Raw genomic sequence first — 19,044 nt, forward strand, 5'->3', positions numbered from 1 at the left:
TCTGTCATACAGAGTGAAGTAAGTCAGAAAAAGAGAAACAAACACTGTATGCTAACACATATATATGGAATCTTTAAAAAAAATGGTTCTGAAGAACCTAGAGGCAGGATAGGAATAAAGACAAGTGTAGAGAATGGACTTGAGGACATGGGGAGGGGGAAGGGTAAGCTGGGACGAAGTGAGAGAGTGGCATGGACATATACACACTACTAAATGTAAAATAGACAGCTAATGGGAAGCAGCCACATAGCACAGGGAGATCAGCTCGGTGCTTTGTGACCACCTAGAGGGGTGGGATAGGGAGGGTGGGAAGGAGACGCAAGAGGGAGGAGATATGGGGATACATGTATATGTACAGCTGATTCACTTTGTTATAAAGCAGAAACTAACACACCATTGTGAAGCAATTATACTCCAATAAAGATGTTAAAAAAAATAAAAAAATTTAAAAAAAGAAATGAAGGAAAGAATAACAGAGATCATTAAAACTAAAAGCTGCTTCTTTGAGAAGATAAACAAAATTGATAAACCATTAGCCAGACTCATCAAGAAAAAAAGGGAGAAGACTGAAATCAAGAGAATTAGAAATGTAAACGGAGAAGTAACAACTGATTCAGTGTCAGGTTGTTCTTTTCTAAGAAGTAACAACTGACACTGCAGAAATACAATGGATTCTTAGAAAAGATTTTCTAAGAATCCTTTCTAAATACAAACGATTCCTGCAAGAGGGAGGGGATATGGGGATATATGTATACGTATAGCTGATTCACTTTGTTATACAGCTGAAACTGATAGACCATTGTAAAGTAATTATACTCCAGTAAAGGTGTTAAAAAAATAATAATAATGTAAAGAATAAATGAATGGAAAGTAGAAAAAAAAACTTAAGTGCAATTAAAATAAGTGAACTGAAAAAGAAGACAAATAAAAGAATGAGCGATTCACCAAATAAGAAATAAACACATTAAAAATATTCTTGAGAAGAGGACACTGGGTTGGCATTCTTCTAAAATTATAATGCTAAATGCTGATGAAGGGTTTGATGAAGAAGAGGGGAGTATAAATTGACAATCTCCCTTGAAAGCTATAGTGGAAGGCTGTTTCAGGAATATTAAAAATATTTATGTCTTTTGTTCTGACAAATCTTTTATGAATCTATCTGTCCTAAGCTAAACAGAGATTTGGTTGAAGATTTATGTATGAGGATGTTCAACACAGTATTATTTAACATAGAGAAAAACCTGTACAATATAGATTAATGGTTTAGTTTGATTATTCATAAAATGGTATATCACATAACTATTAAAAATCATATTTTCTTAGAACATTCAGTGTCATGTGGAAATGTTCATGATATAATATTTAAAATTGAAAGAATGGTAAGTTATTTACACGGAATGACTCAATTTTGTAAAATTCACACACAAATACACACACTCACAAACAACTGAAATATCAGAAGGAAATCCACAAGCATGTTCCTAATAATTATCTTTGGGTTGTAGGATTATGGGTGATTATTATTATCATCTTTATACTACTCTATATTTTCCCAATTTCTACAGTGAGCAGTTATTAATTTTACTACTTAGAGAATATAAAAAAGGGGACTTCCCTGGTGGCGCAGCCGTTAAAAATCTGCCTGCCAATGCAGGGGACACAAGTTCGATCCCTGGTCCGGGAAGATCCCACATGCTGTGGAGCAACTAAGCCCGTGTGCCACAACTACTGAGCTTGTGCTCTAGAGCCTGCGAGCCACAACTACTGAGCCCACACGCCACAACTACTGAAGCCTGCATGCCCTAGAGCCCGTGAGCCACAATTACTGAGCCCGAGCGCCACAACTACTGAAGCCCGCGTGCCCAGAGCCCATGCTCTGCAACAAGAGAAGCCACCGCAATGAGAAGCCCACGCACCACGGCGAAGAGTAGCACCCACTCGCCGCAACTAGAGAAAGCCTGCACGCAGTGACGAGGACCCAACGCAGCGCCCCCCAAAATAAATAAATAATAAGGAAGTTATAAAAAAGGAAATGGTGGGATAAAATGTAAATAACTAACAGAAAATAAAATTATATAGCCACTCTAATCCTGACTCAGTAAGCCAAACAGTCCACGATTGGTTAAATTTGGATAAATTATAATTTCAAATATTCAGGGAGGATCCTGAACAGAAAGCAAATTAAGAAGAAGAAAGGTACACCAACTGAGGTCCAGTCCTCCTACAATAGCACAACAAACTCCCAATACATGAATTCAGTAGCATTTCCCCACTTAATGCCTACTGAAATTATAACATCTAATTAGAGAATTAGTTACAGCTGACTTACTCCCTTACAGAAAGTCTGTAAATGATTATTTTGTTTTGAGGAGGGGTTATCACATAAAAATAAAAAATACAAAACTGCAGACGGAAATTTTTGTTAAGTCAGTAGTCAACAGAAGATAATGGAATCTGTTTACTTCTGCCTGCAACCACAAGTTAGTCTAATGATGTACTGTCTCTTCTTCTAAATGATTAATGCTGAATTAAACACTTTCCTTCATGACTGGGCTGGTTTGTAGTAATTTTGCATTTGCATAAATGAGCGAGCTCTAATGGACTGAGTTGAAAAGGTCAGCTATCAGCCCAACCACAGATGACTTCCACTAAGACTTACACAGTTCCTAAATGTTCTTCTAATTTAAACATTTTTTATTGTCTAAAAATGTTGTATTTTGTCTTATGCAACTTGTATTGCTTTAAAAGTATACCCAAATAAATTTGCTAACAAATTTCATATTGAAATCATTTTGGAGAACACACTGATTAAAAGATGTCTTCACTAAAGTCCTTTGAAAGTAAAGGATTATTTTATGAAGAACTAATCATACACATATCCCTAATTTCCATCTTTAAAAAATTTAGATTTTTTCACATACCAGGTTTACTTAAGTAAGGCAAGACACCCCTTCTGTGTAGGTTAGGACATAGTAAAAGATGACCTAAGATCAAGGCCAAGATCCTTGTCTCTCTGTGTCTCACTTCTCTCATATATAAATTGGGGATACTTCCATCTAATGTATAAGGTTATGAGAGTAAAGTGGAATAACAATGTGATACCACTGGATCCAGATCAATGATTGTCAAACTTTAGTGTGTGTCAGATCACTAGAGAGGGCTCATTCCCAGAGTTTCTGATTCAGCAAGTCTGGGGCTCAGCCAGAGATTCTGTGTTTCTAACAAGTTCCCAGGTGATGCTGATCTGGCCGGTCTGGGACCACACTTCAAGAACTACGGATCTAGACAGACCTGGGCACAATTTACTAATCCTGGGCACTTAGCTTCTCTGAAACAGTTTTTCTGACTCTTAAACTAGAAATATAACTACCTCATTGTGGAGTTTAGGAATTATGGAAGTAATGCACATTGCCTGCTGAACACAGTGCCTAGTTTATAAGACAGTGGTAATAGTAGTTGTTACCACCATTATTGCTACTATTTCTACTAAGCAATGGAACATGTAGAACATTAACACCAGAAAATTTTTTAATCACATTAAACTGCACTGTAATTTAAAGTTCCTTATATTTTACATTAATTCCTTTTCTGACAAAATTATAAAAGTTAATTATAAACTAGTTGATAAATTTCTATAACACCTTTTTTGTAGCAGTTAAGAGAATGGCTCTAGAGCACAACTGTTTGTGTTCAAATTCCAGTTCTGTAATATACCACGTGTCTGTGGCCCCCAGTTTCCTTATCCATAAAATAAAAACAATAATAGTACCTACTTCATAAGGTTGTGAGAACTGAACGGCTTAACCTACATAAACCTCTGAATAGTGCCTGGCATAAAATAAACATTTGATAAATGTAGCTATCATTATTATTATTACTATTATTCCAATACACTAACAGTAATATTATAAATATATACATATTTATATATACATCAAAGCATTAAATAGGTTTAATTTTATTTGAAGGTAAAATTCAAATAACTGGGTATTTTTCTAATTATTAGTATGAACTATAGACTATTTAGTCTTTTATTAGGTTGAGACATATGAACTGCTGATATGTAACTACTTTTGACTGATAAAAACAGTACATACTTTCATACGGCTGAAGCTAGTAGCTTTCACCCCAACCTCTCTGAGCATTCCTTTGAGCCCATTGATGGTTCTACCCTAGTGCACTCCAAGGTTTGCTTTTCGGCTCTCTTTTCACTCAGATTTCCCAGGAGGTTCATACCCACAACTATTACAGTTTTAACCACAGACTGAAAATCCAGAGGTTTTATCTAGCTCATAGATACATTTTGTTGGCCTACATAATTGTTTTTTAAAACCTGAAGATTTAACACTCACGTATTCAAACTCTCACTCACAAAAAAATCTGGATTTCTGGCTTCTCTTGAAAAACTGGATGATCTAGCAACACTGGACAAGCATTACCAAAAGCCTACAACTGTCTGGAATTAAGTAGCAGCTACCACTTCAAATAGGGCATGAGTTCTCTAAATTGCTAGTCTTCAGTCAGCTTTACTCTTCACTCATTTACTTATCTGCCTAGCCCTGAGGCATTCAATTTTTCAAATTTTAATTCTACCTTCCAGCAATATGTTGATAACACTAATCTCCATCTCCAGCCCAGACTCAGATCCAATTGGCATCACCATCAATACCTGTGAGTCTCACAGACACCTCAAATATAAGTCCTTCACCACCTCTGTTTTAGATTCTCTATTTCAGACGTTGACAACATCCAAACAAAAGAGTAAGCCAAGCCTTACGAACACATTTACTACTCTCATTCTCTCACCTTCCATTTCCAATCAATCAACAGTTCCTAAAGATTTATCAATACTTCCTATAAACCTCAAGTCTATTTTCCTCTTCTCCTTCCCCATTACCAATGCTTTAATCCACTCAGGGCCTTAACAATCAAGGCTATTTATCTAGAGCCCCCGTCTTACTCTCTCCTCTCTGCTTAAAACTCTGCTTCATTGGCTCCTCACAGACTCAGGATAAAATTAAAACCTTTTCATATTAGATGTAGGCCTCTGACTGTCTTTACAGCCTCATCTCCTGCTCACTGTTCTAAAGGTACCAAACATTCGTAGTTCTCTGAACATATCCGGTAGCATCGTATTTCCATACCTTTGTACATGCTACAACAACCCATTTGCCTGGTAAATTTCTGTTCAATCTTCAGAACTCTACCAGTTAGAGGAGGTAAGGAGGCAGAGGTGGGAGACAGAGCCTGGTGACAGGGGACTTTTAATTTTTATATTATATAATTCTGAACAACTCAAAACTTTTAGAACTAGTATAATTTTAAATTTTGATTATTTTAAAAAGAATTACTCAGTAACAAGAAAAACTCTGCTCTTCTGTGCAGCACTGAGTGATTGTCTCTTTTGCCTCTCCATTATTTCAGTGTTCTATACATATTTCTACTACTACAGCATATTTCATACTACATTATATACTTCTTTACAAGCTCCTTAACTTCCTGGCTCATGTCTTATTAACCTGTATACCCTCAGTTCTGAGCACAGGAAGTAACACATACTAGACATACATTGAATGTTTGAACTCAACAGCCAGTCTAATTAATACCAAAACTGCTTTCCACACAATGTCTAGCCAAGAAGCCAAATGCAAAAGACTTTGGCTGACTAATAGGAAAAGTGACCATTTTTTGCTATTGCTCAAAAGGAAAGAGCCAGTTTATAAAGATGAATTGGCGACTATTTTCTTTTTAATCTCTGAAAAATGACAGAATGAAGCTGTCGTTTTCAAACCTTTTTAAAGCTCTAACATGCTAGGATTGTAATTTCAATTATTACCTAAAGGGGAAAAAATAGAGTATTTCTTTTTCAAAACTAAAGTTAATTTAAATTAACTTTGTTTAAAGCATTTTATGGCATCTCTTTAAAACTGGAGATATTCTGAAATATCAAGTTACCAGAACTGGGAATCATTAGAATGAAAAATTATCTGTTGTTTCAGGAAAGTTTGTTCTCTTCATGGCACCAGTCCTCTCAATTATTAACAAATGATGTTTCAGGATACAGGACATGTAGGTCAGTTAGAGATTCAAACCATAGTGGAAATGAAGGTGGTGGGTAATAGCCTGCCTACATATATTTCCATACATTTGACTTTCTTTCTTGTTACTATGGATGCACTGTCCATGCTCCCAGCCAAAGGCAATGCCCCGCCTGTGTATTAGGCCCCATCCTGTCTTGCCTTCTGAAGGACACTGATCCAATAATTCTCCCCTTTCTCTCTTGCATCATCAATTTTTCCCTCTCTACTGAATCACTACCAACAGCATAAAAACATGCTATTATTGCTCTTATCTTTAAAAAAAGATATCTCATCTTTATCTCATTTCCCTCCTCCAGCTACTACTGTATTTCTCACCTTCCCTTTACAGCACAACTTGAAAGCACTGTCTATACTCTCATCTTTAAGTTGCTCTTCTCAAGGTTACCAATAGACTCTTAATTGTTAAATTCTGTGATCATTTCTTAGCCCTCAACTTTCTTGATCAGGAGCATTTGACACAGTTACTGATGCCTCTCACCTCCTAGAAACACTTTCTATCTTGACTTCCTGGGTACCACATTGACTTGGTTTTCCTCCTCCTTTTTGGTTGCTTCTTTTTGATCCCTTTTGCTAGTTCCACCTCATCTCTGTGTCTTCCAAATAAATGTTGGAGTGCTTCAGAGTTCATTACTTGGACCTCTTCTCTTTTCTCTCTACACTTATTCCCAAATTCTCATGGCTTTAAAAACCACCTATATGCCAATGACTCCCAAATTTATTTCTTCAGCCTGGACTTTTCTCCTGAATTCCACACTTCAACTGCCTACTTGACATCTCCATTTGGATGTCTGATAGGCATCTAGAACTTGATTATAAGTATGTCCAAGGCTAAGTTCCTGATGCCCACCTGCCACTCCCAAACTAGTTCCTCCTGCAATCTTCCCCACCTCAGTTAATGGCAACTCCATTCTTGTTGCTCAAGACAAAAATATGGTGTCATCCTATACTACTGTCTTCCTCTCACATGCTACAGTTCAACCTTCAAAAAAATATAATATCTAACAACAGACTACTACTTAGCAATATAAAAGGAACTACCAATATATGCAACAAGATGGACAAATATTAAAAACATTATACTGAGCTAAAATAAAGCCAGACAAAAGAATACATACTGTATGATTCCATTTATGTGAAACTCTCCAAAAAAAAAAAAAATCTAATCTTTAATGATAGATCAGCAGTTGTCTGGAGCCAGAGGCTGGGAGTGGAGACTCACTGAAAGAATAAAAGAATCTTTTGGGTGATAGAAATGTTCTACATCTTCATTATGGTAGCAGTTATATGAGTAAGTAAATGTCAATATTCATTGAACTTTATAGAGTGTACATTTTATTGTATGTTAATTACAGCTCAATACAGTTGATTCCACACACATAATAAGCCAGATAATTACACACACATAAGCCAGATAATCTCATGTTGCCTGAGACTCCCATAACTATTATAGTAGAAAAGTATCCATTTAAAAAATACACATAACACTTCATTTATCCTTGTCATTTAAATGATTCATTAAAGGAATTGGTTGTTTTATAAGCAAGCCACATAAATATGGAAGTGTTAAAGGGGAGGTCAGTTTAACATAAATAATTTAAATCAGAGAAGGTAGATGTGCCTTTGCTCTAGGGGCCTGGGTCTCCTCTCCTTTAAACAGGCAAACAATACAGCTTCTGGAAGTCCAAAGAAGATGTCTCCTTAGTAACTGCAGAGGAGAGAATTCCATACTGCAGCCTTCACCTGCATCTAGCAGCTATTACTTGAAACACATTAAAGTATTCAACTTCATTCAAGTAAAGAGTTCCAGAGTGTGGGCATTATCTGCTTTCATTTATAAGCAGCAGTATATATTTAACCTAAAAATAAAGGCCATGGGCTTTCATAATAAGATTTTAAATGTTTTATGAAATTAAATGTAGTGGAAAATTTCAGGAGGACATCATTAGTTTATAGCAGTCTGAGTAAAGAATATGACCAAACATAATAAATACTTTAAGAATGCTTTTTCCTAAAAGCATTAGAGATATCACGAGTGAGTACACTGGTTTATCTTTATTATATGTAAGCTGGATCTTTCATTTCTATGTGCCAATTTCTTAAACAAGACAATGAAATGAAATAACTTCAGTATACTATCCTAGTATAGAAGAACAATAGCTGTCGGAACATCTTGTATAACATATCTGGTCACTGTTAGACTTCATAACCAAAACATTTGTAAGCTATAAATTTACTATTTCTTTATCTTGGTATGCCTAGCATCTATCACAGTGCATTGTCACTTGTAGTTCAAAGAAAGTGCAAATATTCTCAATTTTTAAGCTTCTTGGACTGCTTTAAACATAAAATAGAGGTTACTCTGGATAGGCAAGATAGCAAAAACATTAGTAACAAAGCTAACAGGCATTCCTAATAGATGAGAGGTACATTAGGATAGGATCATTAAAATTGACTTTTATTTGCTGGTTTAGAGTTTTCAAAGCAAGATGAAATGAGAATGATCATCTAGTACCTTACCCTTTCTACCGGTGAACCATAGCATGCAATGCCGAAACATAGCAGTGGCAGATGGCATTTGGTGTTATGAACTATAAAAAGGATAACAGCAGAGAAATGATGGCTGGCAGACAAGACGCAGAAATGCAGATGAAATGAATGCAAACTTGTAGTTCTCGAAGCAAAGCAAAACCTTTAAGCCAAAGGCTGCTACTAGCTTCAATTTATATTTTGAGTTTTACATGGACAAACACTGCAGCCTTCACAATCAGTCTTTGGACTTTTCATGCAGAAGCAGAGCCACACTCCTCGATAAAGAAGACCAGCAACCTTCTGCAAACACAAGCCAGCAGCAGCAGCCCATCACTCTCTCCCTTCACTGATTTTCATTGTTTCAAATTTTAATTTTCAATTGCAGCCAGATCCACAGTCATTTCAAATAGATCTGTATCCACTGCAGATACGATTAAATCCCTGCCTAACCTGCAGTACCACTTCATCCAGAACGTTCCTGTGCACTCGTTCATGCAGGATCAGTTGCAAAACCATTCAAGTCACCCAGCAAACAACCCAAAAGAGAAGGAAAGAAGCAGCTGGGACTATGAAGAGAAAGAATCTTTTCTTTCAGCTCACCCTGGAAATGGAAGGTTTTCTGATCAACAGTTATTGTGAAGGTGCTGTCGTCCTCATCGTCTATACCAATCACAGCTCCCTGTGAAACAAAGAGCAAAATCCCAATAAGGCAAACAATGACATCAGCAATATTCACTACTGCTACAGCCCTGTAATGCTCAATGCACCGACGACACTGGATGCAGGCTAGACACAGAAAAGGGGAATCTGAGACTCTAGCTTTGCTTAAGGAGGAAGAACTAAACGAACGGATGGCAGGGCACTGTAGTACTCTGCAAGGGTACTTTCTACCCTTGCTTAAGGGGCATGGATATGGTGGAGGGGGAGGGGACAAACATAGAAGCTGAGTCTAGAATCTGTTTAAGAGCCAGCCACTGATCCTTTCGGAGCTTTAGATTGCTCTCTAAAATGGGAGTCACCGGGTTGTCCTGAGGCTCCAAGAACACAAGTGCTCTTCATCAGGCTGCTTCTGTGTTATATTTGTTAGTTCAGAAATGCCAGGTGACACTTGCTTCGAAACACTGTCCCAGTGGCTTCTTCAAGGTATGCTCTCAAAACCACCTGTCCATGGCTCTGCTACTGCACTTCCACATTATACTGTGATTATCTATGTCTGCCTTCTCCCACTGAACCGCTACAAGATCTTGGAAGTCAAGGACTACTTTACTCATTTTGATACATGGCACTCAAGTACACACTCAGTATATGTTTTCTAAATAAAAGCATGAACAGCTCTCCAAAAGGGGGGACGGGGGTAAGGTAGGCCTGCATTTATAAGTTGTTTGTTTCAGGAAGGTGGATAGAGTGGGTTTTAAACTCTTTCTTTTTGGTATTCAACTATATGCAGCATATTAAGACAACAGGAATTAGGAAAGCAACATGAAGCTATGCAAAATAGGGAGTCTACTGGTCAGTGTCCTTAAGAAATAAGTGTCTTAAGTATTCCAGAGAGAATAGCTAGAGAACATGGCACAGGTGTAATGCTCCAGGTTGGTGACAAAACAAGCAGTATGCAACAGACAAAACTAGGACCTTGTAAATGGGGATTGAAAGGACTTAAGGGGCCAAGATGCCTAATCCCATGAAAAAAAGGCTACTCCTATCCCAGGAGGATTAGGTAATAGAGCCAAACATTTACAGGTTACCACCACCCCTTCCAAAAGTTCGTTTTATGTCACTTTGTCTATTCTAATGCAGGTCTTTCACAAAAGCAGTCTCCAACTTACAATGGTTTGACTTATGATTTTTCAACTTTACGATAGTGTGAAAGCGATACACATTCAGCAGAAACCGTACTCTGAATTTTGATCTTTTCCTGGGCTAGCAATATGTGGTGATACTCTCTCATGATGCTGGGCAGCAGCTCCCCATCAGCCACGTGATCACAAGGGGGAACAAGATACACTGACAACCATTCTGCACCTAATCAACCATTCTGTTTTTCAGTACAGTATTCAATAAATTACATGAGCTATTCAACACTTTATTATAAAACAGACTTTGAGTGAGATGATTTTGCCCAGCTGTACGCTCACATAAGTGTTCTGAGCACGTTTAAGATATGTGAGCCTAAGCTATGGTGTTCAGTAGGCTAGGTGTATTAAATGCATTTTTGACTTAAGATATTTTCAATTTATAATAGTTTATTGGTATGTAACCCCATTGTACGTCTGTACCTGTTTTCACTTACCAAAAGAAATCTGGAAAATTTCCAGAAACAGGTGAAAAGTGAAACTCGCATTCAGCATTTGTTTTGCCCTGAGCCGTTACACAGGCAGTGTTCACGCCAAATAGCAAGAGTAGAACCGCCGAACTCCCTCCCCAGGAACTACACTCAGCATCAAGCTGCCACAGCTTTGAACTGTGTCTGTGAGCATCTGGGCTTTACCTCTACTTATTTTGCGTACCTGTTAGGAAGCTGCAACCTAAGGTAATTGCTTTTTCACTTTACCCATTTTGCCTTACAATAGGTTTCATAAGAACACTCTTCTTTCAGATAGGAGGGGAAACATGTATTTATTCGTTCTCAGAGGCTGTCTGGATGAACCCCAACTCTATCCAAATCCCAGCAACTTGAATTACCTTAGTTATTCCTCTGTATCATATTGGGAAGGGATTTTTATCCCCATTTTCACATATGGAAAGTGTAGCTAGAGTATAATGACTTACCCAAGGTCATACAGAGTTAATGGCAGAACCAGACCATTGGTATGGTACCTACTTATTCTATGACAGCAAATAAAGACACACCTTAGTGGGTAAGCACATGTGGGAGCAACTCATTCTGGTTAACTTTATTTCATGGTTAATGGAGTTAGCCTTCTCACTTATGATGTATCAATTATTTGTTGAGTCATAACTAAATACAGCATATGTGCCAGATACAGCCTTGGAATATATAACAATAATGCCTCCAGTAGAGGAGATAAAACATGTAAAGAGGTGAGTATACATAATATAAGGCAAAAAGTGATCTCTACATGGATGAACTTTGAAAACATGCTAAATAAAAGAAGCTAGTCAGAAAGGACCACATGCTGTATGATTCCATTTACATGAAATGCTCAAAATAGGCAAATTTATACAGACCAAGAGTAGGTTAGTGGTTGCCTAGGGCTGAGGGGCTGGAGAAGGAGGTGGGGTAGAATGAGGAATGACTGCTAATGGGTATGAGTTTCTTTACAGGGTGATGAAAAAATTCTAAAATCGATTGTAGTGATGGTTACACAACTCTGTGAATACACTAAAAACATTGAATTGCATACTTTAAATGGGTGAATTGTATGGTATGTGAATTATATCTCAACAAAATTGTTATATAATTCACCACAATTCCAAACTCGGGTTCTTTCTTTTTGGTCCCTTAACGTAAATTCACCAGTTTAGACCTAGTCAATTCAGATAGAAACCTCTCGGTTCTAATACCTGTTCTCCTTTATTCCATCACCACAAGTTGTGCTCATTCCACTTCTGAACTATAATCTCAAATTCGCCAACTCTCCTCCACCCTATGAATTGCTACGGCCCTATTTCAGGGTTTCATCACTTCTTGCTTGATGAAGCAATCTGTCTAAGTCTGGCTACCTTTAGTCCACAGTCCTTGCTATTGCCAGAGTAATATTTATAAAGCACAGACTCTTACAGGAGACCCAGATACTTAAAACTTTCCTTGGTTCTCCATGAACTATTAGATAAAGTCAACATTTCTTCATAATGCCATTCAAGATTGTTCAAAATCTGGCCCAACCAACCTTTCCACTGTCATCACCTAGCCACTTCCTCCTCACCTCACAGAGATCCTATATGTACTCAGCCTCAACATTTCTTCCATACACTGAAAGAAAACACCAAGAAATTTCACTTTTTCACGTCCTTCCTCAAGTTCAATCCCCCACCACTTGTTAAACAAAAGCAAACCCCCACATCTCCCCCTAGCTACCACCTCCTTTCTTATTGCTTTCACAGAGGAACTTACTGAAAATTGCCCACATCTTAACCTTTCATCTACTCCCAGCAATTGCTTCCTTCCCCACCTCTGCACCAAGCTTCACTCTCACAGGTCTTTAATGACCACTTTACTACTCAAGAGTTTTGTCATACAACATCACTCTGAAGCATTGCTGCTGCCCCTGACCACTTCCTTCTTAAAATTCTCTCCTTCAATGACTCTTTATTACCTAAGCTGTGCTTCAGAAACATTTCTACCTAAGTATCTTTGACAACCTATATGGAAAAGTATTCTTTCCTGGTCCATTATATTTTTCCCCTCCTCTATCCAAAAGCTTCTTTGAAGACTTTGGAACCTATCTTACAACCTCACACTCCAATCCAGTCTTGCCATTACCCTAAGCATTCTTCAATGTACAGAGGCACAATTCACCTGACACTCTGGCCTCTCAGTTTCTTGATTTATTCAACTCAAATAAACTTCATTACCATTCTCCTTCATTCACTCATTCTCACGGCAATTCCCTAGACCTGGATATCATATCATATCCAACATGACAGCCATTAGTCACATGTGGGTATTTAAATTTTTATTATAATTAACTAAAATTTTAAATAAATTCCTCAGTCATATTTCAAATACTCAATAGTTACATGTGGATAGAGACTATGGAACTACACAGTGCAGAAACAGAACATTTTAATGACTGCAGTAAATTCTACTAGACACCATTGCCCTAGACCTTGTCATCACAGAGAACTAAACCATAGTAAAAAGTTAACACTGCCAGTTATTGAACTGGCAGTAATGAGCCAGCCACTGTGATAAGCATTTTACATACATCATTTGAAAACAACTTTATATGGAAAGGTAACATACACAAATCATAACCGTACAAGCTCAATGAAGAAACGCTCTCCTTGTACCCTGTCCTAATCATTAGCCTTGTCCTCCATCCCAAAGGTAAATAGTATCTCTACTTCTAACATTAAAATTAGTTTTGTCTGTCTCTGAACTTCATACAAATGGACTCATACAACATATTTTCTTCTGTGTCTGACTTCTTTCACTCAACATAATGTTTGTGAAATTCATCAAAGATGTTGCATATAGCAATGGTTTGTTCATTTTTATTGCTATATGTAGTATTCGTTTGTATGAATATCCACAATTTATCAGTTTCACTGCAGATGGACATTTATGTTATGTCCAGTTTTAGGTTATTAGAATCATGCTGCTATGACATTCGTATTCATCTTTTGTTATATATATGCTTATATTTCTATTAGACACAGTCTAGGAGTGAATTTGTTAGGTCATATGGCATGCACATGCTAATTTCTTTTTTGCGGTACGTGGGCCTCTCAGTGTTGTGGCCTCTCCCGTTGCGGAGCACAGGCTCTGGACGCGCAGGCTCAGCGGCCATGGCTCACGTGCCCAGCCACTTCACGGCATGTGGGATCTTCCCGGACCGGGGCATGAACCCGTGTTCCCTGCATCGGCAGGCGGACTCTCAACCACTGCGCCACCAGAGAAGCCCCACATGCTAAGTTTAATAGACACTGTCAAACAGTTCTCAAAAGTAGCTGTGTCAATTATACTCCAACCAAAGGTGTATGAAAGTTTCAACTGTTCCGCACCTTCACTAACACTTTTTTACTTTAGTCATTCTGACAGGTGAGTGCTAGTAACTTATAGTGGTCCCAATTATATTTCCCTGATAACTAATGAAGTTCAGTATCTTTTCATATTTGTGACCATGTGACTATCCTCTTGTTCTTTTCTTGAAGAGAAACAGTTCAAGTTTCTTGCCTATTGAATAGACTGGACTACTATTTTCTAATTATCTGTAGGAGTTTTTTATATATCCTAGACATGAACTCTTCACTGGCTATGAATTAGGCACAAATCTTCGCCCACCCTGTTGCCAGCCTTTGTACTCTCATAATTATGTCTGTTCATGAAGAGTTAACTTTAATATAGTAAAATGTATTGGTTTTACACCTTATGATTGTGTTTTCTGTATCTTCTTTAAGAATTCTTTCCCAATCCCAAGACCATGAAAATATTCTCCTATGTTATCTTCTAGAAACCTTTACATTTGGGTATCAGGTGTAGTAAGTCCTCCAACATTTTTCTCTTGGCCTTTCTAAATTATAAATCAACATCAACACCATGGTCATAGCCAGTTCTCCCTAGAATGGCAGGTGAGAAAAAGTTGCAATCTCTACTGGGGTCTCTTTGTTGACTGAGAAGACAGGGGTCAAAAGTGGGTATTCCTGGAGCAGAAGCAGAAGAACTACAATCCTGCAGCCTGTGGAACAAAAACCACATTCACAGAAACATAGACAAGATGAAAAGGCAGAGGGCTATGTACCAGATGAAGGAACAAGATAAAACCCCAGAAAAACAACTAAATGAAATGGAGATAGGCAATCTTCCAGGAAAAGAATTGAGAATAATGATAGTGAAGATGATCCAGAACCTCGGAAAAAGCATGGAGGCAAAGATTGAGAAGATGCAAAAAATGTTTAACAAAGACCTAGAAGAATTAAAGAACAAACGAGATGAACAATACAATAACTGAAATGAAAAATACACTAGAAGGAATCAACAGCAGAATAACTGAGGCAGAAGAATGGAAAGTGACCTGGAAGACAGAATGGTGGAATTCACTGCTACAGAACAGAATAAAGAAAAAAGAACAAAAAGAAATGACAGTCTGAGAGACCTCTGGGACAACATTATATGCACCAACAATCGCATTATAGGGGTCCCAGAAGGAGAAGAGAGAGAGAAAGGACCCGAGAAAATATTTGAAGAGATTATAGTCGAAAACTTCCCTAACATGGGTAAAGAAATAGCCATGCAAGTCCAGGAAGCACAGCGAGTCCCACACAGGATAAACCCAAGGAGAAACACACCAAGACACATAGTAATTAAATTGGCAAAAATTAAAGACAAGGAAAAATTATTGAAAGCAGCAAGGGAAAAATGACAAATAACATACAAGGGAACTCCCATAAGGTTAAGAGCTGATTTCTCAGAAGAAACTCTACAAGTCAGAAGGGAGTGGCATGATATACTTAAAGTGATGAAAGGGAAGAACTTACAACAAAGATTACTCTACCCAGCAGGGATCTCATTCAGATTTGATGGAGAAATCAAAAGCTTTACAGACAAGCAAAAGCTAAGAGAATTCAGCAGCACCAAACCAGCTCTATAACAAGTGCTAAAGGAACTTCTCTAAGTGGGAAACACAAGAGAAGAAAAGGACCTACAAAAACAAACCCAAAACAATTAAGAAAATGGTCATAGGAACATACATATTGATAATTACCTTAAACGTGAATGGATTAAATGCTCCAACCAAAAGACACAGGCTTGCTGAATGGATACAAAAACAAGACCCATATATATATTATCTACAAGAGACCCACTTCAGACCTAGGGACACATACAGACTGAAAGTGAGGGGATGGAAAAAGATATTCCATGCAAATGGAAATCAAAAGAAAACTGGAGTAGCAATACTCATATCAGATAAAATAGACTTTAAAATAAAGAATGTTACAAGAGACAAGGAAGGACACTATGTAATGCTCAACAAATCAATCCAGGAAGAAGATATAACAATTATAAATATTTATGCACCCAACATAGGAGCACCTCAATACATAAGGCAACTGCTAACAGCTCTAAAAGAGGAAATCAACAGTAACACAATAATAGTGGGGGATTTCAACACCTCACTTATACCAATGGACAGAGCATCCAAACAGAAAATTAATAAGGAAACTTTATTAGTAAGCAAGCTTTAAATGACACAATAGATGATAGATTTAATTGATATTTATAGGATATTCCATCCAGAAACAGCAGATTACACTTTCTTCTCAAGTGCACAAGGAACATTCTCCAGGATAGATCACATCCTGGGTCACAAATTAAGCCTCAGAAAATTTAAGAAAATTGAAATCATATCAAGCATCTTTTCTGACCATGACGCTATGAGATTAGAAATTAACTACGGGGAACAAAACGTAAAAAACAGAAACACATGGAGGATAAACAATACATTACTTAATAAACAAGAGATCACTGAAGAAATCAAAGAGGAAATCAAAAAATACCGACAAACAAATGACAATGAAAACACAATGATCCAAAATCTATGGGATGCAGCAAAAGCAGTTCTAAGAGGGAAGTTTATATCTATACAAGCCTACAGCAAGAAACAAGAAAAATCTCAAATAAACAATCTAACCTTACACCTAAAGGAACTAGAGAAAGAAGAACCAACAAAATCCAAAGTTAGCAGAAGGAAAGAAATCAGAGATCAGAGCAGAAATAAATGAAATAGAAACAAAGAAAACAAAAGCAAAGGTCAATAAAACTAAAAGCTGGTTCCTTGAGAAGATAAACAAAATTGATAAACCAATAGCCAGACTCATCAAGAAAAAGAGGGAGAGGACTCAATAAAATTAGAAATGAAAAAGAAGTTACAACAGACACCACAGAAATACAAAGCATCCTAAGAGACTACTACAAGCAACTTTATGCCAATAAAATGGACAGCCTGGAAGAAATGGACAAATTCTTAGAAAGGTATAACCTTCCAAGACTGAACCAGGAAGAAATAGAAAATATGAACAGACCAATTACAAGTAATGAAATTGAAACTGTGATTAAAAATCTTCCAACAAACAAAAGTCCAGGACCAGATGGCTTCACAGTTGACTTCTATCAAACATTTAGAGAAGCGCTAACACCCATCCTTCTCAAACACTTCCAAAAAACTGCAGAGGAAGGAACACTCCCAAATTCATTCTATGAGGCCACCATCACCCTGATACCAAAACCAGACAAGATACTACAAAAGATACTACAAAAAAAGAAAATTACAGACCAATATCACTGATGAATATAGATGCAAAAATCCTAAACAAAATACTAGCAAACAGAATCCAACAACACATTAAATGGATCATACACCATGATCAAGTGGGATTTATCCATGAGATGCAAGGATTCTTCAATATATGCAAATCAATCAATGTGATACACCATATCAACAAATAGAAAAATAAAAACTGTATGATCATCTCAATAGATGCAGAAAAAGCTTTTCACAAAATTCAACACCGATTTATGATAAAAACTCTGTAAAAAGTGGGCATAGAGGGAACCTACTTCAACATAATAAATGCCATATACGACAAACCCACAGCAAACATCATTCTCAATGGTGAAAAACTGAAAGCATTTCCTCTAAGATCAGGAACGAGACAAGGATGTCCACTCTCACCACTATTATTCCTCATAGTTTTGGAAGTCCTAGCCACAGCAATCAGAGAAGAAAAAGAAATACAAGGAATACAAATTGGAAAAGAAGAAGTAAAACTGTCACTGTTTGCAGAGGACATGATACTATACATAGAGAATCCTAAAGATGCCACCAGAAAATGACTAGAACTATTCAATGAATTTGGTAAAGTGGCAGGATACAAAATTAATGCACAGAAATCTCTTGCATTCCTATACACTAATGAGGAAAAATCTGAAAGAGAAATTAAGGAAACACTCCCATTTACCACTGCAACAAAAAGAATAAAATACCTAGGAATACACCTACCTAGGGAGGCAAAAGACCTGTATGCAGAAAACTATAAGACACTGATGAAAGAAATTATAGATGATACCAACAGATGGAGAGATATACCATGTTCCTGGATTGGAAGAATCAATATTTTGAAAATGAGTATAATACCCAAAGCAATCCACCGATTCAATGCAATCCCTTTCAAATTACCAATGGCATTTTTTACAGAACTAGAACAAAAAATCATAAAATTTGTATGGAGACACAAAAGACCCCGAATAGCCAAAGCAGTCCTGAAAGAAAAAAGTGGAGCTGGAGGAATCAGACTCCCTGACTTCAGACTATACTACAAAGCTACAGTAATCAAGACAATATGGTACTGGCACAAAAACAGAAACATAGATCAATGGAACATGATAGAAAGTCCAGAGATAAACCCATGCACCTATGGTCAACTAATCTATGACAAAGAAGGCAAGGATATACAATGGAGAAAAGACAGTCTCTTCAATAAGTGGTGCTGGGAAAGCTGGACAGCTACATGTAAAAGAATGAAATTAGAACACTCCCTAACACCATACACAAAAATAAACTCAAAATGGATTCGAGACCTAAATGTAAGACCAGACACTATAAAACTCTTAGAGGAAAACATAGGAAGAACACTCTTTGACATAAATCACAGCAAGATCTTTTTTGATCCACCTCCTAGAGTAATGGAAATAAAAACAAAAATAAACAAATGGGACCTAATGAAACTTAAA

General features: G+C 37.2%; 1 protein-coding gene across 5 annotated transcripts in view; it reads right to left on the minus strand.

Moving 5' to 3' along the window:
* OSBPL9 (oxysterol binding protein like 9) overlaps positions 1–19,044 on the minus strand; it is a 167,866-nt gene that overhangs the window by 100,734 nt on the left and 48,088 nt on the right. For all 5 annotated transcript variants that reach the window (XM_019937825.3, XM_019937824.3, XM_019937823.2 and 2 more), the window contains exon 3: positions 9,231–9,309. In XM_019937825.3, coding sequence (XP_019793384.2) covers positions 9,231–9,309 — 79 coding nt within the window. The remainder of the gene's footprint in view (positions 1–9,230; positions 9,310–19,044) is intronic.

Source organism: Tursiops truncatus, chromosome 1 (assembly GCF_011762595.2).
Source record: "Tursiops truncatus isolate mTurTru1 chromosome 1, mTurTru1.mat.Y, whole genome shotgun sequence".
In the NCBI taxonomy this organism is placed as follows: Eukaryota; Metazoa; Chordata; class Mammalia; order Artiodactyla; family Delphinidae; genus Tursiops; species Tursiops truncatus.